The 22,642-nt window shown below is 41.6% G+C and overlaps 1 protein-coding gene across 3 annotated transcripts in view; it reads left to right on the top strand.

Annotated features, from left to right (window-relative positions):
* shtn1 (shootin 1) overlaps window positions 1-22,642 on the top strand; it is a 40,614-nt gene that overhangs the window by 5,081 nt on the left and 12,891 nt on the right. For all 3 annotated transcript variants that reach the window (XM_086181024.1, XM_086181025.1, XM_086181023.1), the window contains exons 4-11: window positions 5,680-5,774; window positions 13,859-14,012; window positions 14,765-14,862; window positions 15,740-15,821; window positions 15,998-16,092; window positions 16,215-16,361; window positions 21,589-21,742; window positions 21,927-22,038. In XM_086181024.1, the coding sequence (XP_086037150.1) occupies window positions 5,680-5,774; window positions 13,859-14,012; window positions 14,765-14,862; window positions 15,740-15,821; window positions 15,998-16,092; window positions 16,215-16,361; window positions 21,589-21,742; window positions 21,927-22,038 (937 nt within the window). The remainder of the gene's footprint in view (window positions 1-5,679; window positions 5,775-13,858; window positions 14,013-14,764; window positions 14,863-15,739; window positions 15,822-15,997; window positions 16,093-16,214; window positions 16,362-21,588; window positions 21,743-21,926; window positions 22,039-22,642) is intronic.

The following is a 22,642-nucleotide window of genomic DNA, read 5'->3' as shown; positions in this document are numbered from 1 at the left end:
CACTCACGGTGAAACTAAACAAATCTTTAGGAAATACTCATGTTCTCTTGAATCTGCTCAGTATTGCACCGTTACACTTTCAGCACATTGTGAGAACAAACATATACCATATATGTTCTATTTATTTAAATGCATTAGGTTTTGAAAGTAATAATGAATCAAAAACAAAATAATAATATATTTGAGCAGTACTGTTGCTGCTCTTAAATTTGTTTCCCAATGCTGTAAATGTGTTTCAAATGTTCTGGCCCACCATTCAATTTTCCAAAATGATTTTCCTCACAAGCTTTGCTATGACCACTTTAGTGGAGACAGAATCTGAAATAGGGCACTGCATGTCAAAAGATGGAGCAAATAGTTTGTCTTTGTAACTGTGACAGTTGTGTGGATTTTCATCTGAATAATTCTGGCCTGTGCTCATGTATTCAGCGATTCTCCAGCCAAAACACATATTGTGTTTGATTTTGCGTTAATAGAGGCTGCCTCACTGTGCCAAGCAGCTGCATATTAGGACCTATTACGTGATTTCATAGCTCTTAGAAAATTGCTCCTATTCACAACAAAACGGCTCGAGGTGGGGTGGCAGGGTTGGTGGGGGGGTAGTGGGAGGACGGGAGAAAAAGCCCCCAACACACAATCTTGCCATTTCAATTGGCCATGGCAAGGTTGATGACAACATGACCATTGTGTTATAATGATAACACCACAAAGGCATCTGCCCCCCTCATCAAGGCTTCACAGCGGCTGCAGATACAATTTAATTCACTGCTCTGTTGGCGGCGCTGATACCATTATGCAGCACGTCGGCACAGGGGTAATCACTGTCTTTCCTGAGAGGAGGATGAATAAAGACAGCCACAAAAAGGGGGAGAAAAAAGATGGAGTGATGATGTCTGGGGATGCCGAAACTTACAATTAAGACTGCCAATTTTGATGTGTCAAAACCCCCCGTTGACTTGTGCTCATACACTTTCAACACTTCCACTGCTGTTTATTTACCATGGCTACCATTAATTATAATTAACATGTCATTTAGTTCAAGGCATCCTTTCGTGCGTTACTGAGTGTGACCACGGCATTAGAGAGTCAGGCAGAGAGGAACGGAGTACAGGCCGAGGATGAAGACTGGCAGTTAAGTGTTATTGAATGGTTGATGTGGAGGGTGTTGGTAGAACATGGATATCGCCCAGCGCTGGTGTTCATCAGTGTCTTAATTAGGTGTCGCTTGGGGGAAGGAATCGCCCACAGTAGTAGCACTAATGCTTAATTTCTCCCCTGCTTCACCACAATGTTTAATTAGTTAAGTGGCAAGCTATTCTTTATGGGTGCTCTTTTTGTTCTGAGTTGTGATTGTAGCTTAAACAACATTATGGTTTTTCTATCTTAGTTATTTTTTTGACCACCTTAGTATACTTAAATATGTCCAAATCAATACATGTCATTATCGGAACAGGTAACCTTATAACTGGCTGGCTGATTTTTGAATTTGTAGCCATTGTAAGTTTTACACGCGCGCGCACACACACATACACACACACACACACACACACACACACACACACACACACACATACATACATACATACACGTGTGTGTGTGTGTGTGTGTGTGTGTGTGTGTGTGTGTGTATATATGGATGTATATACATATATATATATATATATATATATGATAAAAGTACAATCAATGTTTTAGTAGGTAATTTATGATAAATGTGCACATTTTAATTTTGTGATTTTCTATTGTTATTTTTCATGAAAGATGGTTTTGTTGTGAAAATTCCTCCAAAAAACAGTGGTAGTACAGCAGGTTTCAACAGATGATACTGTGGAATTGTTTTATTACAATGCTTATAGCAAAAATTATGGGATAGGTAGAAATATTTATTTTATATGTTTTGATCTCAGAAGATCAGATTGTCTATTCTGGGTTCTCCCTGGACTTTTTGAGGATGTAAAGGCTGAAAAAATGTGTTCTGCATTTGCAGCACAAATCCAGTATTTTGAGTGTGGTGCTGTAGTGCAAACAATAATGATTTGACAGGTCAAAGTGTCCGTTAGGGCTGAAATTTTATACATAGAGTGTCTGTTTTTTCAAACCAATCAGCTTAAACTTAAATTTTCTGCATAGGTGGCAGCCAGCAATACAAAGGTGGCATTGCCACATGAATACCCTGGACTGTCATTCTTATAATGATGTACATGGAGCTTTTAATTTTTTTTATACAGCTTTTTTTCAGTTAATTGTTTTGGTTTTTGACTGGTAAACTAAAACCCCATCAGCCTTGTTTTGCACCAGGCTGGTGTTTTCAGTGTCAAAACAAAATCAGGTGTCAAGCACCAACAGCGTGCATCATAGAAATAAGCTATGAAGCATAGTTGGACATTAAGCAGCGAAAGAGATATTCTCAGAAGTTTACTGGTGCAAAGCATAGCGGGCTAAGAAACTGAAGGAAGAAAATGTGGCTCTTTGTTTGTTGGATGTGAAAATATATAATGATTGAACAGTTGTACACAGCCCCCTTTGACGTCACACATACAAAGATAAAGGACAAATATATGAAATCCACGAATCATACCAAATCACAAACAAATGACGAAGCAGTGTTTTGCTGCTCTCCAAAATTTTCAAATGGAGATGTTGCGAATCAAATAGCAAATTTATTTCATGAAACCAAAATTAATTTTTTACATCTACATTACATCTTATATTAAAATGTATGAATGAGATTTCAGAGTCACTAGTAAGTGACCAAAGGCCTGCCCAAGTCACCAGACACAGGGAGCTCAAATGCACAGCAATTTTTCAAATTGACATTTTTTGCATAAATTCACACAGTATTGACTGGATGGTTAAGTTTCAGTGTAGGGTGTTTAGACCACTGGCACTGCTGCTGGAAAATATTTCCCTTTTGTTTAAGTCACCAAATGTATACCTGCATCTATAAGATGATAAAACCTGTTTTAAAAAGTCTTAATAACCTTCTGGATCAATTCATTTTGTGCAGCAGAATGTATGCTAATGTTACTGGCTGGTAGTAACAGTAAGACTGAGGTCATTCAGATGTAGTTTTTATAAGTTTGTGCTATGCTCATCCTGCAGCATTAAAAACACTCCTTCCTTTTCAAGCATGGTGGCTCAGTGGTTACCACAGTTGATGTACAGCAAGAGTGTCCCAGGTTCTTTCTGTTTGGGCTTTTGGAGTCTTAAAACTCCCATTGGTGCTCCTGACCAAGGGACATACCAAAAGAATTGGAGATGTCTGAGCACTTCTCACAACCATAGAAGATGGGCTGAATGGGAGCAAATTTCACTGTATCGATGTACAAGAACAAAGACTTCTTTTGCTTCTTTAGAAGAAAGAAGCTTTAGCCCCTGGCTGCTTTGGTATGAAAATTCAATTGTGGTTCGTCCCCATACAAGTAGACTAGTTCAAGCTTTGTCTTGCCTTTCACACTCATCAAATGTAATTGTAGGAATCTAAGAAAGAATATTCAGGTATCTCAGTTAATGGGAATTTAAGTATGATGAAAATTAAATAAAACTATTATTATGACTATTAATTTACTACTTATTATTACTTACACCTAGTCATTGACATTTGCAGTTCACATAATTTGATACTATCATATTAATTATAGATATTCATGATGAAAATTTCCATACACGAATGGCAAAACAAGTGGCATTTCATTAGTCTAAAAGTAATTATTTAAGATGTCTCAAACTTTAGGGTGGAATAGTCAAATTAAAAGTAATTAAAAATATCTAAAATAAGAGCTTTAACTTTACAAAATGAAGTTGCAGATAGCAGTAATGAATTCCTAGTCCAGCTATGAGAGATTAAATAGGCTCATCACTGTCTCATCTGTTTGGTCACACCAGCTCTTATTCGAGTTTGTCTTGGGTCAGTTGTCTTAGTTCAGCTTGTTTGCTTTTTCTGTGCAACGAAGCACTTTGTTCTTCAAGATCCTTCCAGCCCGTTGTTTTGTTGTACGGAGGCCTCACATGTCCACTCACTGTGACAACAGTGACCTCAAATTATCTTCACTTGAATAAATATGACACACTGAGACGAAACAATAGTCCCTAATGTCTTGTGTGCTTTACTGTATGATTGACATTATCATATTATCATTTCCCTTACTGTCCTGGACCACTTACTGGCAAAGCATTTTTTTTTTTTTTTTTTTGCATTTCTTTTTCTGAGTTGTATGTATTTTGATATTTGTTACAGTTCTTATTGTTTTGAGCATGGGAAAATTATCAAATGCTTAGATCCTTAGGGTACATGTAGTGTCTGTATTGGTATAGATTTACACAGTCACAATATCTTTTCTTTTTTTTTTAAACCTGTCCTGTTCAGCAGCTGGGGCAAGTGTATAGATGTTCCTGGTGCCTTGTTATACTGAAGCAGTTTTACACTGCAAAGGAGGAATCTGATAAAATCCTCCTATCGCCATTTGTGTTTAACTGTATTTGGAATGGTATTGGTTCATTGATAAAGCTACCGGACTGAGGCCCAGGAGTGGATAGAAAGAGAGAACAGGGACAGGATAGGGAAGATGGGGGTGGGGGAGAGACGGGGGGGGGGGCACAAAAACAACAACAACAATAACAGAAAAACAAACAAACAAACAAAAAGTAACAACAATAACAACAGAAAAAAAAGAAAACATTGGTTGCAGAATTTCCAGTGCAAATTTAACATTTGATTTAATATAATTTTAAAATAAATGTCAGTGTGTGATGATGGATCAGTTGTGCACCGCAAGTGTGTATGTGTGTGTATGTGTATGCTACGGTGTGTCTTGGATGCTGTGGGTAGCTGACTGTAGCTGATGTGGAGCAACCAGAACAACACGCTCCCTGTCCAGGATAGCAGGCAGGTCAGGACCAAGCCACCAGGGCAGAAACAACAGGGAGTTTCCTTTTTTAGTAAACCAGAAGTACAGTAGTACTTGGTAGACCTTTAATGAAAAGATCATTATCTTACAACTCACAGGTGATGACACAGAAAAGAATAAAAGGAACCACACTGATCCAGGAAGCCCAGCAAACAAAGATGCAGGAGGGAATTGGTTTCTAAATAAAATAGAAACTAACTGAAACAGGGGGCAGCATGGCTCAGAGGCCGTCTAGCAACCGAAGAGTTGCTGGTTCAGTCATCACTTCCCCTGGTCGAAGTATCCTTGAGCAAGATACTGGGCCCCTAATTGTTTCTGATGGCCCTGTGACAGACTGGTTACGCATCCAGGGTGTACCCCAGCTCTTGCCCAATGACAGCAGGGACAGGCTCCAGCCCCCCCATGACCCTTAACAGATTAGCGGTATTAGCGGTAGCGGTAGAAAATGGATGGGTGGATGGACTTACCAAAAAGGGCTTTAACATACATTAGGGAAACTATTACAGTCCAGAGAGTACTGTGAAAATGGTGAGATACACTACTTTTTTGGTCATTCCTTCATTAGGTGTTTTAAGCAAAGAATGTCCAAAAATTGGAGAGTAGAGTAAAATGTTGAAGTGGTGGCACTGTGTACTGTAGTAGCAGCCCACTTCGAGCTCAGGTTTTCCCACTACATTTTTTAGAAGCTTGAAGACTTTTGCTGCACCATGTTATGAGATCTAGGCTGTGGTGTTTTTTTTAATCATGTTCTTTCTCTTTTTTTCCCCTCTAGTTTCTCAGCTGGTCATAGAGGAGGTAACTGCCATACAGGAGAACCTGGAGATTGAGAAGCAGTGTAGAGAAAGTGCTGAAGCCCTTGCCTCCAAGGTACGTTTCATTACGACCTATAGTATTTCTCCTCAAAGACCATTACTACCATCCTGTCAAACTATCCATATTTTTTTTTGCTACTGACATTACTTTTATTCCATAAACCAACATTTCAAAATAAAATTAGGAGAGTAGTTTATATATTATATTTACTGCAGCATCAAATCATTCTGGTATAAATCATAAAGAGCCTTCTCTGCCTTAGCAGTACTCAAAGCACTTTGCAGTGCTGCCTCATTCACCCACTCACACTCAAACATTGATGGGGGAGGCTGCCATGTACAAGCAAGGGGAAGGTGCCAAACAGCTCAACAGGAGCAATTTGTGTCTTGCTCAAGGACTCTACGACAGGTTCTCTGGGCAGCAGGGGGATCAAACCTATAGCCTTCCAATTACAGGCCACTCTACTTCCTGAGTCATGCCGCCCCTACCTTCTAGTGTATTCTCTAACTGTCGCTTTGACCCATTCAATTTGTATGTTGCAATCAATCAAAACCTCTGTGGTCGTCCAGTTCCGCTCCCATCCCCATATCTATCATGTCTAAAATTGTGTTGTGTTCTTTTGATTCTGGGCACACTTTCTTGAGTCTTTGCTAAAATGTGAGTTGTGATTGAGAGGGGGAACCTGGCACCTAGTGATTTTGCAGCCGTTTGGTGTTGAACTTATTACTGTAATCATTTCTCATTCAATTTCTTGACAAAAACCTTCACAGTCCACCTGGTAGGCCCAGATTTTGGGCAGTGGGAAGCTGAAGGAGAATTATTGTGAAGGTCATCTTCAAGCTTTTTTTTCTTGCTGTTTCTCTGACTTCACTTCTTTTTTGAGCTTTTTGTTTTTTATCTACATCTTGGAGAGGAGGCTCTTCTTGCTACTCAATGTGACCATAACCAACTTCGTTTAGTTGACTTGGTTGTTGAGCAATATTGTGGTATTAACAATCACTTGTATTGCAGGATTTTGGACTTTGATTTTAATTTTTGTTTGAATAAGTTGTCGTCCTCCTCTGCTTATCTGGTTGGTTGGGCAGTAGCCTCAGCAAGGAAGCCCAAACTGTCCTTTCACCAGCCACTTCCACCAGCTCTTCTTGGGGAATACCGAGGCGTTCCTAAGCCGACCGAGAGACATAATCCCTCCAGCGTGTCCTGGGTTGGCCCCGAGGCCTCCTCCCTCTTGGACATGCCTGGAAAACCTCCTGAGGGAGGCATCCTAACCAGATGCCTGAACCACCTCAACTGACTCCTCTCGACATGGAGGAGCAGTGGCTCTACTCTGAGTCCCTCCCGAATGACTGAGCTTCTGACCCTATCTCTAAGGGAGAGCCTAGCCACCCTGTGGAGGAAACACACTTCAGCCATTTGCGATCTCGTTCTTTCAGTCATGACCCAAAGCTCATGATCATAGGTGAGGGTTGGAACATAGATTGACCGGTAAATCAAGAGCATTTTGGCTAAGCTCACTCTACCACAACGGACTGGTTTAGCACCCACATCACTGCAGATGCCACCCCAATCCGCCTGTCAATCTCCTGCTCCATCCTACCCTCACTTGTGAACAAAACCCTGAGATATTTAAACTCCTCCACCTTAGGCAGGACCGCACCCCCCGGACCTGGAGTGGGCAGGCCACCCTTTTCTGGCTGAGGACCATGGCCATAGTCTTGGAGGAGGTGCTGATTCTCATCCCAGCGCTTCGACATTCGTAGCAAGAGCTGGAGGTAGTGGCCTGATGGAGCTAAGAGGACCACATCATCCGCAAAAATCAGAGACGACATCCTCCCGGCACCAAACTCGACCCCCTCCACCACCCGGCTGCACCTAGAAATTCTGTCCATAAAAGTTATGAACAGAAGGGCAAAGAAAAAGGGCAGCCTTGGCGGAGACCAACCCTCACTAGGAACAGGTCCGACTTACTGCCGGCAATGCAAACCAGACTCTCACTCCTCCGGTAGAAAGACTGAACGGCCTTTGTAAGGGGCCATCTACCCCATACTCTCAGAGTACCCCCGACAGGGTGTTCCTGGGAACACGGTCATAAGCCTTCTCCAAACCCACAAAGCCCATGTGGACTGGTTGGGCAAACTCCCATGCCCCCTCCAGCACCCTGGCAAGAGTAAAGAGTTGATCCACGGTTACACGGCCGGGACGAAAACCACCATGCTTCTCCTCAATCTGAGGTTCGACAATCGCCCTGACCCTCCTCTCCAGTACCCTGGCATAGACCTTTCCAAAGAGGCTGAGGAGTGTGATCCCCTGATAGTTGGAACACACCCTCTGGTCCCCTTTCTTAAAGATGGGGACCACAACCCTGGTCTGCCACTCCAAAGGCACCACCCCCGATGTCCACACAATGTTGCTGAGACGTGTCAGCCCAGACAGCCCCACAACATCCAGAGCCTTGAGATACCCAGGGTGGAGCCCTGCCACTGCAGAGTTGCTTAACTGCCTCGGCAACCTCTGTCTGGGAGAGTGAGCGACCCCCCCCCCCCCCCCCCCCCACCAAGTACTCCCCCAACTCTGTTTCCTCCATGGAGTATGTGTTGATGGGATTGAGGAGTTCCTCAGAGAATTCCTTCCACAGTCCAATTATCTCCCCAATTGATGTCAGCAGCCTCCCGTCAGTGTGGGCAAGTTACCACCTTCCCCCCCAAGGCGATGGACGGTTTGCCAGAACCTTTTCGGAGCTGACCGATAGTCATTCTCCATGGCCTGTAGATGTTTTGTTTTCTCAAGTAGTCACTGATATGCTGCACAGAGCATCCTGGGATACCTGGAGGTGCAGATTAAGCTTGTGGCTGAGAATGTAATTTGTGCTCACACCCATACAGCCTACAAGCTTCAGCACAAGCTACATTCCAAACAGAGAACAGGGCAATTATTGGTGACAATACAAAACAGAAAAGCCAAGATGTTGTAACCTGATAAAGTTTTAGGCCTGAAATGTCTTAAACAGGGCTGTACGGTGGTGCAGTGGTTAGCACTGTGGCCTCACAGCAAGAAGGTTCCGGGTTCGAGTCCCGGCTCAGGCACGGGATCTTTCTGTGTGGAGTTTGCATGTTCTCCCTGTGTCTGCGTGGGTTCTCTCCGGGTACTCCAGCTTCCTCCCACAGTCCAAAAACATGCAATTGGGGACTAGGCTGATTGAATACTCTAAATTGACCAAAGGTATGAATGTGAGTGTGAATGGTTGTTCGTCTCTCTATGTTGGCCCTGCGATGGACTGGCGACCTGTCTAGGGTGTACCCCGCCTCTCGCCCGTTGACGCTGGGATAGGCTCCAGCCCCCCCGCGACCCTTAATGTGTAGGAATAAGCGGAAGATGACGATGGATGGATGTCTTAAACATTAAAAGGACATTGAAATTAGGGAAAAATGTTCAGAAGCATGTCATAAGTATTTACTAAAAAAAAAGAAATATTCCACATTTTGAACGCCAAGAACCTCACTTCAGGTATCAAAACATGAATGATTCACTGATTAGGGCTATTTTTAGTCTTAAACATGCCAAAGGGATATTTACAGAGGCATTGTGCCAAGCATCTGTCTGTTGTTACTGTCTTTAAATACAAAATTCGAACGTTATTTGACTTAGATTTTTCAAGCAAGCTTTTACTTTTTAGACATCCTACTCTTTTACTGGAAAATGAAAAACAATCTCTGTTTGTTAAAGTCTACTTATCTCTCTGGCTGGTAACAGAATCCAAATGAAATATGACAGAGATTGACTTGGCCCAATTCTCATATAATCACTGCCCGTGTCCTTGTTGTGTACAAAAACTTAATGTACAGCAACCATGTTACCACTGCACTATACTTTTGTGGTCAAAGGTGAAACTGCGGTGGACAACAGATGGCAGTGCACAAGGACGCAGCGGCTTTGCTCTCCTCTGTTTGGTTCTATAGTCAGTTTGTTTTGATCGTCCTTCTTTTGAACACTAAAAATCAACATAGAAAAGACAAGACTTGCCAAAGAATGGGACATTGTGTTGTCCAGGGTGTCCTGTGTGTGTGTGTGTGTGTGTGTGTGTGTGTGTGTGTGTGTGTGAGTGTGTGTGTTCCTTAGCCACATACCTAAATGTATCCATACCTCAACTATTTGGTTACTTCGGCTAAAAGCAGCACATAAATTCACCTAAATTCAAAAAGCTTTTGGTAGAATAAGGATGGAATAGGGAGCATTTCATTTTTTAACAATGCTGTCCTTTCTGTAGCATTTGAGGAATATTGTAATGCAATAATTTTTACACTCTCGAGGTGTTAGCAAGTTTATCACTCATTTACATTCAAATCAAACACGCAAAATACGCAAGGTGCTGTTTCCAGAAGAAGGCACATAAATTGAACTCTTTTTTCATTTCCTTGTATGCAATGATGGTAATTTTGCATACTAGTTTTTCTAGAGGCCTCTTCAAAAGAAGACAAAATTTGATTCCTTAACTCCTCAACTCATTAAATTAAAAACTGACTGGCAATTTGCAACCAGTCAAATCAAAATGTGTCTGTGATGCCTGATATATTTGTGTTGATGTGTGATCAAAAAGTAAGGGGTCTGCTTGTGTAAAAATGACCTTCGGAGAGGCTAGCCAGATGCTATGTTAGCCTTGATATGTCTTTAATTTTGTATATTCATCTCTCTCCAACTGTTGAACATTATAAAAAAAAAAATGTGAGTCCGTGTTATGCATTGCTGATTGCATTTAAGAAAAAAAGATGCAGTTTGAAGGGCATCATCAAAAGATTGAATTGCTGCAATCTGCTCCCACCAGGGTGCCATTTATAAATTAGCTCGCCCTTTCTCTTTCTCATCTTTTTCCATTTTTCCTGGCACATCTCTTCCTTCAGATGACATCAAGAAACACACATAATTGGCATCCATCTCCTCCCCATACACTTCATTCCTGTTTTACTTCGTGATGGTCTCCTTAATTGATACATACAATTGCACTGATGATTGAACTTTTAGATTGGAATTGTGGTAGTTCAGTATGTATGCATTATGTAGAACTAATCAATGTGCTAAAAAATTTTTTCAAAAAAGTCAGATGTGTAAGAGGTGATAAACGCAGAGAAAACCATGATGCACTTAAATGCAAGATGCAAATACATGTCACATCAAAGAACTGTGATTACATGTAAAAAGACCAGATCCTACCTCTTCTTCGTCTATTTCTTTACACCTTATCATTGTCATAGCGTGTGTCCTGCCATTACAACTGATTGCAGTGCCACAGAAAAGAGGGAAATCAGAACAACATGTTATCTGTTGCTTTGCTACCTTGTTTCTCTGCATGTTTTTCTCTAGTTTAATATGAAGCACACTTGCCACTCTATGCAAATTTGAAAAAAATGATGTTGTGAAATGCGAGCTTGTCAGTTTTTGTTGGATTCACGTCAACTTTCAGGGAATTTGTAGGTTGTGCAATCAGAGGATGCCTCTGTTGCTGAATTGTTGCCTTGTATTGAGGAATGATGGGTGCATTCATCCCTTTAACAATTTACTGTTAGTGATGTATCCACTGATGAGTTTATTCTCTGCTAAATTATTTTTCCATCCAGTTTGCTTTCATAATGCCTGTGTGTTCCACTACTTCTGCCACATGATCATGTCCACAAGATGTTAGATATTACACAAGCCAACTGCTGTCATTATCTTGTAAGTGATGAATTCTGTAAATTTGTCTCGCTTTTTCTGCACATGGCCACCGTGTCAGAGAAACTCAAGATTTTGAAACAAAATATAATGATTTCATGAAAGATGCACAGTTTGTGCAGAAGTGTATTGTTTTGGATTTTGACAAAGATGAACGTCTTGCGTCCTTGATAAAACTTTGATGTAGGAAAAAAGGTCAGGAACCATTACTCTAAACCAGTGCTTCCCAAACTTTTTTCCTACGTCCCAACTGGTTTGGTGCACCCCCGATCCCCCCCTCCAAAAAAAGGGCAAAAAAACGCACCAAAGCTTTGTTTTATCACCAAATAGGCTAAAGATTAATGTTTAATCATGTGCAAATATTCAGAACACGCGACATCAACAAAGTTTCAATATAATCATTAACATAAAGCACGGTCATTTTCAGGCAAGGCAAGGCAATTTTATTTGTAGAGCCCGTTTTCACAAACAGTTTGTCTCAAAGGGCTTTACGTGGCATCATAACATCCTCTGCCCTTAGACCCTCACATCGACTGAGGAAAAACTCCATAGAAAACCCTTTTAACAGGGAAAAATCTGAGAAACCTCAGGGTGAACAACAGAGGAGGGATCCCTCACACAGGATGGACAGACGTTTCAGCCACGTAAAAGAAAAATTGCAGCAACAGGCCTATTTAAAAAGAAATAAAACAAATAAAAATGAGGATCAATCTGAAACTTTTCAAGTGCAAAAATAAAATTACAAACAATCCATAACTTAATTAAGTAACAAAGAGCACAGGCTCAGAAATATGAAATAAATTAATACAGGGTAGATCCATCTGCAGGTGCAGTGCAAAAGTCGCTCAGCCTGCAGCGGGAGAGCCAGTTAAGCATTTTTGAAGAAATGCATGAAACGAGTTGTCCCTCATATTCAAAGACAGCAGTGCATAGTAGAAGACAGCAGCTCTTCTATTTTTCTATCAAAACTAATAAATTGTAGTTTTTTTTTATTTAAAATAAAAGGGATTACAAAAGAATTTTTTATTGTTCATGTTTTTATTGCATGGAAAAATCTCACTTAAAAAACAACACTGTAATTGTGTAATATTTCAACAGACTGCCATTACATTTTTTTATCTCGCGCACCCCCTGGTGGCAGCTCACGCACCCCTGGGGGTGTGCAAACCACACTTTGGGAATTGCTGCTCTAAACCATGTTTCCCAAACTGGGGTACATGCACCTCCACTTGCTGCTGAACATGTACAAAACAGCGGTTTGCCAGTGTCTCGCTCATTCTTTCGTGTGTGCAGCCTAATTAGCATGTTTCTTTTTTGTGACAATATCATGTAAAATGTTGTGTAAAACCTTTAAAAATTGCAGGCCTACTGTCCCAAACCCAAGGTGGAAGTGACAAAGTATCAAACATCCCCAGATTACCCCCCCCCCCACAAAAAAAAATCACTGTTGACATGTGGAATAGCATGTTGTAATTTGAATTTGTCAGTTACAAATGGTCATGGTCAATGGTCATTACCAACAGCATAATAGAGGTATCATTTAAAATGCACAATTGTTACCTAGTTAAACATTTTTGAAACAAAAACAAAAAGATTCATGTTACTTTTTGTAAAAGTCATGGAGAAACTCCTCCACTTGCAGTTGCTCAAAAATTATGGTCTAATATGAGAAATTTCTTCCATATAAAGGTATGTCAAATTCCCTTGAAGACTAATTTATTTTATTTGACTTAGAAAAGAATGATCATCTAGATAAAAATTTGCTATATGTGGCTAATTTGTTAATAATTCATCGGAAATACCTAAGCTATGTTGATAGTGCATTGATTAGTGTCATTGATATAGCTACCATATATAGATCAGTAAATGTTTGCAACAGCATTATACAGTATGCATGTTTTTAAAATTCCCACAGATATAGTCTAAAATTTAGCCCAAACTGCAAAGCAAAGGCAGCGTCAGTGCTTGAAACTCTTTGGATGATAGAATTGTAGCTTGACATCCATCATCCATCAATTCAGCTTGATAAATGTCTATAATTTTGTGTGTGTATATGTAAAATATCCCTGAAGCATCCCCTTACCCTTTTTCTTTGTAAATTATTATTCACGTTTTGTTATACCTCTGTTCATGCTGAATTATTAATAGATTGTGAAGGCAAATAAAAGACTACACATACCTGTGTAGCAGCAGATGAGGGATTGTCTCTATAAATGTTATTCATCAAGCTTTTATCTGCCAAGGCATAATAATGATAAAACACTTTAAAATATGAGCTTAATCTATTCCATTGGTCCATTTGAGAACAATAAAACAGAGAGGTCATATGGACAAGGTCAATTTGTTTTTTGAGTGCAACTGATCACAACTCTTCAAAGGATTTATTATAATCTGCAGTGACCTGACTTTTGTGTATCTGTATGCTATTACTGCAGTTAAACCGTCAGAACCGCTCTCTGAAGAGGAAGAGCATAATGTTGCTTTCCCACCTCAGCCCAGAGACTATCACTGAGATCAGCCTTGAAGATGAAGAGGAGGATGAAGGGGAGGAGGTTTGCCTCTCAACTCAGTCCAAGAACAAAATCTCAGGTGCAAGATGTTCCTGTCTCCTCCAGCTAATATTTACAAGAGATCACTTATCAGGAAGTATTTACAGTTCAAACCATATAAACAGCTAAATATAGGTGGCATTGTTGTTGTGTTGAACTCCGGGTTTGCTTTTGGAAGCAGACTGAATTGTAACATTGCGAGTCCTGGCTTTTTATCACTACCTGTTGCTAGTATTTGACACAAATCAGTATTCAAATAGGATCATTTTCTCATGAATTTCTAGACAATCAGACTTTTATAACCACTGAAGTCACCCACTGCCAGCACTTAGAAAGGAAATAGACCCTTCTGCACTGACTTCACTTCTCAGAACCAGAAACTATAAGATCTTTTATACAGTCTATGTTTATATTGCTCATCAAGTCATCTGAAGTCATGTTGCATTATTCTGCTTTATTTGGAGAGTACTAACCCTTAGTGTAGTTGTTCGTTTGTATGTCTTTCAGCAGGAATATACAAATGGACATAACCAGTCGCATAAGCTCATTTGCACAGGTGAAATATAATCCCAGTTTAAATTGATTTGCAACAAAAGTACAACAAAACAAAATGGAACAAATTGCACTGGTGAGATGAAAACCCAGAGACGAGGTTATAAAATATCACACCTAGTGTCAGAATGAAACATCGGTCATTGTAGACTGATGAGATACATGACTTCACAATCCTCTGTACCAGTGTTATGGTTTGTGAAATCACAGTTAACAAATATGTAATTGTCTTTTTTTCAGAGCTACAAAATATTTTGCAGTCAACACTGAAGGAGAAAAATCAAGCTGTTAGTGACCTCGAGGCAGTGAGAGAACAACTGAAGGAAACCAGGGAAGAAGTTAGTTTTATACACTGACACAGATTTCATGGACAATATCCTAATTTACAGTAATTATTGATTCTTTTTATCCGAATGTGAAGGCAGGTCACAAATGATAGGAAAAATCAACCGAATTTCAAAGTAATTCAAAACAATCACAATTAGATAATAGATCAGATTAGAAATCTGTCATCATTAAATCAAAATCAGCTTTGGTTTGGTAATTAAGCCAAGATGGATCAAAAACCAACAATTGGAACCTCTCATTGACTCTTGCTCATTAGGGTTGATTTGGTAAGTACTTTCCCTTTTTATACTTTATTTACAGACCTGGTCTGAAAATTGTGAGGAGAATGTAAAATGGTAACCATGGTGATGGTTTGCTCATCTATAAAACTGTCTTTCGTGCTACTGGTCCTTGGACTTCGCTCTCCATCACTAAGTTCTCAGTATATGTTGGCATCACTAATGTATGACTGTAATCCGTCCACACTTTTATGTGTCATGATTATGAAAGTTTTTTAAGCCTGTATGCATCCCACTTATCTAAAGTATAAAAGTGTAAAACGTTCATCTCAAGAGAACCCATTGTAAATACTCTGTACATATAAGTACATTATTTAAAAGTCATTGAAGTTGCTCCCTCTAATTGTACATTTGTATGCTGCATGTTGTGGCCACATATATTCATATTTGTCACATGTCACCAAAGCATTAGAAAAACAATTACTAATTGCTCGTCAATTAATATCTCACAATGAATCCACATTTTCAGACGAAGTAAGTAGAAACTGCAAGTAACACCAGTTTTCTCTGATAGTGTTTACTGTGAAATATAATTTATAAAACAGTATAGTTTTCTCAATGTCGTTTCTTTATTTTTTCAAATTTGCAGCTGTTGAAAAAGAGACATGAGAACACTGTTTTAATGGCTGAGACAGTTCAGCAAAAGAAGATTCTGGGAAAATACAACAGAGGTGTGTGTGGTGTGTTGGGTGGTTCTTTATTTCTAAAAACACTTGCACTCACAATCAAGCATAGCAAAGGAAAATATGATTTGCTTACTGGAATTGCGCTACATGTATTTTAATTGCTGATATGTTGCATGCTGTAAGTTAAACCACACAAGTAAATGACCCAAAACTTTGTCCAGTGTCTCAGTTAGCTGTGGAGGAATATGGGACCTTACTGGACACCTTGAATCTGGAGCGGGATCTGAGGACAGAAGCTGAGAACTTTGCCAGAGCAGTGAGGGTTTTCTTCTTTTATGAACTTCCACTGTTTATGATGATTTATATTGTGATTTTTTTCCCTTGTTGTAACAATGTTTGTCCTGGGGAATACTCCTTTCCCTGTGGTTCTTTCTTTAGATGGTGGTGGAACAAAAGGCTCTAAAGAGACAGAGTCAGATCATGATGTGCAGCTCATCACCTAGCCAAACATTGCAGGAAGCCCTTAGTCAGGTCACCATACTTTCCCAGGATCTAGAGAGACAGAAGCTGGAACATCAGAATCAGGTCTGTGCAATTGCCATTATACATTAAGTTGATATTTTTTGTCAAATGAGAGAGAATATGAATTGAGTATAAGCTCCCCAAGAATGTGAAACATCAATCGCAAATATATCAATTTTTTTGTTTGTTTATTTATTTATTTATTGGACAGGGACAGTGTGCAGCTTCTGCTCCAGAAATAGCTGTACTGTCAGCTTATTGATCTCTGTATTTCCTGGACAGAAGACAGACATCTCTGTTAAGAAAATCAACATTACAGTATGAAGGCAGTTACAAAACAATACATAATCACTATCCAAACATGAACACCAAAACAACATATTGAACATTACAACATTTACAACCATGGTTCACAAGAGTAAGTGCATTCATGCATGATGAGTACATGATTAATTTGATTTTAGTTATGACTTCATCTCACATTTACAATCAGCAAGGAATGGCATTCTGATGTGACTTGGTACTGAGTTTCAGGAATAAGATGCTCTCACAGGATCAGCATTGTATCATGCTGTCACTTTTGTTGGTCATTGTGTAATGTATTTTTTTAAAGTGGGAGGAGCCAGACCATTCACTTGTACATTCACTTTGTACATTAAAGCATCAGCAAGGCAAAAAACATAAAAAAAAAAAACATTTTAAAACTTTAAAAGGTTATGCCACTGAATGATGTTAAACTTGTGGTTATTCTGTAGCTTTTTGTCCAACAACTTGTGTTTGTGAAGGAGTGTTTTTGGTTTTTTTTTTGTTTGTTGTGCTTGTGACCAACTTGTGAATGCAATATGAGAGAAGATCGTTGAGTGCATATACAGCTTTGCTGCATTTACAGGTACTTTATTTTGGATAGCCTAAAATTCCTGACATCGTTTTTTTTTTTCCTGTTCAGCAGCTGGGGCAAGCAGCATCAATGTTCCTGGTGCCTTGTTGTACTGAAGCAGTTTTACTTTGCATAGGAGGAATCTGATAAACTCCTCCTATTGCCATTTATGTTTAATTTTATTAGGAATGGTATTGGTTCATTGATAAAGCTACCGGACTGAGGCTCAGGAGTGGATAGGAAGAGAGAACAGGGACAGGATAGGGAAGACAAGGGGGGGGGGGGGCACAAAAACAACAACAACAATAGCAGAAAAAAACAAAAACCAAACAAACAAAGAAAACAAACAAAGAAAAAGTAACAACAACAAGAGAGAGGAGAAAAGAAAAAAAAAGGAAAAAACATTGGTTGCAGAATTTCCAGTGCAGGCTTACCATTTGGTTTAATATAATTTTTAGATAAATGTCTGAGTGTATGATTATGGGTCAGTTGTGCGCTGCATGCGTGTATGTGTGTATACGCGTGTGTATGTGTGTGCTATGATTTGTCTTGGATGCTGTGCGTAGCTGGCTGTAGCTGATGTGGGGGGCCAGAACATCACACCCTCAGTCCAGGATAGCAGGCAGGTCTGGACCAGGACACGGGGAGCCTCAGGCCACACCTCCCCCCAGGAAACAGCCACTGGCCCGACCCATGCCAGGACCCGTAGGAAAGCATAGGAGCAGCAACCCCCACCCGGAAGCAGCCCACAGAGAGACGGGGCAGAGAGGACCCCGGTCCCGTTGGGCACCCCCCCCCCCCCCCCACAGCATGAGCAGAGCCCAGGGGCATAGGGCCCCTCTGGCCCGAGACCCGACCAGAGCCCCCCAAGAGGTCCGCCAGCGGTGAGGCCGACACCCACCCACACCTCACACCCAGGCGGGGCAACCACAGCCCACCACAACAACCAGGCCCACCGCCCCAGTACAGAGCTACCCCCCCCCCCCCCCCACCAACCCTCGATTCCGATCCCCTCCACCCATCCTCTGTTTTCCCCGTCCCCCCAGAACAGGCGGGCTTCAGGCTATAGGGCACCACCAGCCAGCCAGCCAGGGCCCCCCCACTCTCCCGAGAGGCCCAGCCCACCCGCCGGGGTGAGCCGCAGGCACGCACGCCCAGGACCGCCACCCCCGGACAAAACAATCATACTCTCATCTTCCTCCATACAGGGGCTGAGTACTCCATAGATGCTGATACGGTCCAGGGCACCTCAGACTTAGTGAAACTGCCAGCAAGCGATCCACCGCACAACAGCAAGGCCCGCGACCAACCCCAGCCCAACCACCACGCCGGGAGGAGGACCACCCCCCCCCCCCCATAGCACCAGCCAGGCCCCCAGGCCTGCAATGGTGCAGTTAGCAAAGGAGGCAGCACTGGACCCACTCCCCCGCCCCAGCTGCCCCCCCATCCCAACATGGGTGCAGAGTGCGTGTTGTGCGTGGGAATGTAGATGTGATCATGTGGATGACTAGAATGTAGTTAAAATTGGCGGAGGCACTCAGGGCATGGGAGCCCCGACAGTTGCAGACGGCAGAGTCTCCCAGTACATCCTCATGCACTCCCTCAAGCCCTAAATATCTACGATGTGATTAAAATTGGGGGGGTCCAGCCCCTCAAGGCCTAGTGTCACATGAGATGAGATGTGATGGGACAGAGGGGCAATGAGAGGGGCTGAGGAATGGGCCAGACCTGCAGGGGGCCAACTTCCAGACTGGCTCCGCTGACCACCCCGTCACCACTGCAACCAGTCAACAGGGAGTCTAGCCTCCCTGGTCCAGGGGTCAGATTGGAGCACCAAGGGGCACTGTCCGGAGATCCGGGCAGAGGGTCCACCACAGCGCAGTGCGAGGGCAGGGAGGGCCCAGGCCCCTGGTGCACGGCGGAACCCGCAGCCAGCAGCCCATGGTCAGGGCCCCCAGTTCGATCAGCATCAAGGAGGTCAGCCCCCATCCCTCAGACGTCCCCCAGCATCCTCCCATTGTCTGGAAGTGGTGGCAGTCCAGGACATCGCGCCAGGGCCCAGCCCGCCCGAGGCTGGGCCAAGGTTAGCAAACCCCTCCAAATGTGGGTGCGACCCCCGGGGGAGCGGCAGGGTCCCAGACTAGCAAGTCCCAGGCACCAAACAATACACCTCTACCTCCCTCTCCACCCCCTTACCACCCTCCCTCCCAATCCCACAGGGTGCCGCCATGATTGGAGAAGCCGCCCCCACACCGTCCCACCACAGGCGAGATGCACTGGTCTAATAAAAGGTTTCTATATTGAGTAATGTTTAGCTTGTTCTTGGATTTCCAATTAATCAGGATGGCCTTCTTTGCGATGCTTAGAGCAGTGAGAAGCATGCAGGATTTGTTTACTTCCATGTTAACATTAGTGAGGTCACCTAGCAGACAAAGTGAGGGGGAGATGGGGATGGGTTACCCTAACCACCGTGATAGGTCTTTACAAACCCCCTGCCAAAAATTGTTAACAGGTGTACAAAGCCATATAGCATGCAGATAGCAGTCTGGTGAGCCAGTCGCACAATATGGACAAATGTTTGTTTGTGTGAGGCCCATCTGGAACATCCTTTGTCCTGTGTAGTGTGTTCTGTGGAGAACCTTGTAATTTATTAATTGTAGGTTACCACTGCGAATCATTCTAAATGTGTTGGAGCAGATTTGTATCCAAAAGTTAGGGTGTGGATTGATCGACAGATCTTTCTCCCATTTGGAGGAAGGAATGCAGATTATAAATTCTGTTGTAGAAACTATTGAGTTAATTTTAGACAGTAGCTTAGGGGGTGAAATTTGTAAAAAAAATCTGTTGTTCTGGGTGGAAGCTCTAAGTCTGACTGGGTAAGGTCAAACCGTGCCTGTATTATGGATTTGAGCTGAAGATATTCCAGAAATTTGTTTTTGTTAATACCATAATTTTCTGTAATTTGGTTGAATACTATGAATTCTTTGTTTTGGAAGATATACTCTAGATTTTTAATCCCTTTATTGGCCCATGCAGCAAAATGTATTGTTTTTTTATTTTGCAGGATGTCAGGAAATTCCTGACATTTAATTCCACAGTGTGAATCGTGTGTCAAGGTTTGTTTTTTTAAAGTAGCTGTGAATCACAGAGAATTCCCAGATATTTGAAACGTGAGATTCATATCAGATAAATTTCCATATAGGATTGTGGCCTGATGTGAATCTGATCTGATGTGCTTTTTTCCTGTTTACATGTTCCTATGGCAGATCAGATTTGAGAAAGAGATGTATTTTAACGGGGCGGCACTGTGGTGCAGTGGTTAACACTGTCGCCTCACAGCAAGAAGGTTCCGGGTTTGAGTCCCGGCTCGGGTGTGGGATCTTTCTGTGTGGAGTTTGCATGTTCTCCCTGTGCCTGCATGAGTTCTCTCTGGGTACTTCGGCTTGTTCCCACCGTCAAAAGCCATGCAGATGGAGACTAGACTAAATGAATACTCTAAATTGACCGTAGGTTTGGCGGTTAGTGTGAATGGTTGTCTGTCTATATATTTTGGCCCTGCAATGGGCTGGCCACCCACCCAGGGTGTACCCTACCTTTCGCCTGGGATAGGCTCCAGCCCCCCGTGACCCTTAACAGGATAAGCGGAAGAAAATGGATGGATATATACATATACACATACATAATATATATTATATATATTATTATATATACACACACACACATATATAGATATAGATAGATAGATACATAGATAGATACATAGAGATAAAGATATAGATTTAAATGGATAGATGTTCAATAATTCAGCTGGTAAATAGCAAAGTGGGAATTGCCTAGTGAATTATCACAGTACATGTCAATTAAACCTAGGAGCTAATGTGACTTTCCACATTAATAATTAAAAGCAGCAGCATGGCCTCTAGCTCGCTCACACATCCTCTGGCACTAAGAGAAAATGATTACAGTTGAGTGGGATCACTGACCTCTCCCGGTACTCGGGAGGAGGTTAGCCATACCCTTCATCTAAGGAACAATTAAAACGCTAGTTAAGGATCTAGGGTTTTAAAACGAATAACTGAGTGTCATCTGGCTGCTACCCAATGTTATTTATCATCAATTGCCACCGCAGGAGCTGTCACCACAACAGCTGATAAATGCTGAGCTGTTCCTTTTTCACTAGAAAGTCTAATTCATACTTTATTTAACACACTGGGGAATAAAACGGGGGTGTCCTTTTTAGTAATAAATACGTTAAACAAGTGATTCAACCTCTTAAAACACCTTATAGGTTATTCATGATGAATGGAAGTTTGTAGATGTTCTGGATCAATACTGAAAAGGCCTTTTGTATCCAAAATCTGTTACCTACAGAAAGCTGTGATAATGTGTGTGTTGTGCTACTTCCATTGCCAGATAAAGCAGCTGGAGGACAGATTGAGCAGCTCTGAGGCTCAAAAGGAACTGAAGGCCTTGAGGTATAAACTTGAGCTTGTAGAAGAGGAGAGGAGGGAGTGCAATGACAAGTGCTCCAAGGCCCAATTGGAGGTCAAGGATCTGAGGTTTACAGGTGAGATCATATTTGGAACTACTCAGACTGTGTTGCTCAGTGGAGCAGCATTGAGGAAAGCTAAAATCATGATTATGAAAGTGTGTTCTCAAGAAGACCAATTTTACAATTTGTTGAAGTTTGCTTTCCTATGTGTGTATGTGCATATGTGCTTGTGCGTGAATACTCTGCCTTTACTGGTCAGTTGAGGAACTTCAGAAGAAATTGCAAGCAGCTACCAACCCACAGCCTGCTCCAGCACCTCCTCCTCCCCCACCACTTCCTCCTCCAGCCCCAGCAACCTCTTATCCCCTAAGGTTGTATCACACACAGCATGCAAAACATCACTCATCAGTTTGGTAACACCTCTTTTTAAAAAAAAACAAAAAAAACATTTTAATCTTCCATCCAGAGTCCAGGAACTCCCACAAACTGTCTAACTTGCATTATATTTATTGGTGAAATTTAAGCACTGAACCTTCAAAAAAAAACATTTCCATCTCCATTTGAGACACTTGTCAATGGCCCTTAGCTGAAAAAAACATGAGAAGATCAAAGATCTAACACATTGCTCAAGAGTTCCAGCCTAGTCCTTAGTGACACCAAGATTGGTAACTGAGGTTTTAACTAGTGGGGTCAGGAGCCCAAAAACATCATTTTCATTCGATACAAGACTAGGTGGAGTAGATATAAGGGTTTCTGTTTTATCAAAATTTACTGAAAATCTTGTCTGCCATCCAGCATTTTAATGGCATTTGTGCAGTTTTTTAATACTAACAACACAGCCGTGTTTTGAGGTTTATAGGAGACATAAGACTTGATATCGTCTGCATCGCTGTAATTAGACACCTTTAAATTGACCAAGTAACCTTCCAAGGGGAAACAGATACAAAGCAGATAAAATTGTTTCAAGAACTAAAC

The sequence above is a fragment of the Aulostomus chinensis genome, chromosome 16, assembly GCF_037954235.1.
Source record: "Aulostomus chinensis isolate RoL2024-O1b breed Wild chromosome 16, RoL_Achi_v1.0, whole genome shotgun sequence".
NCBI lineage: Eukaryota > Metazoa > Chordata > Actinopteri > Syngnathiformes > Aulostomidae > Aulostomus > Aulostomus chinensis.
This window is presented reverse-complemented; position numbering and strand designations above follow the sequence as displayed.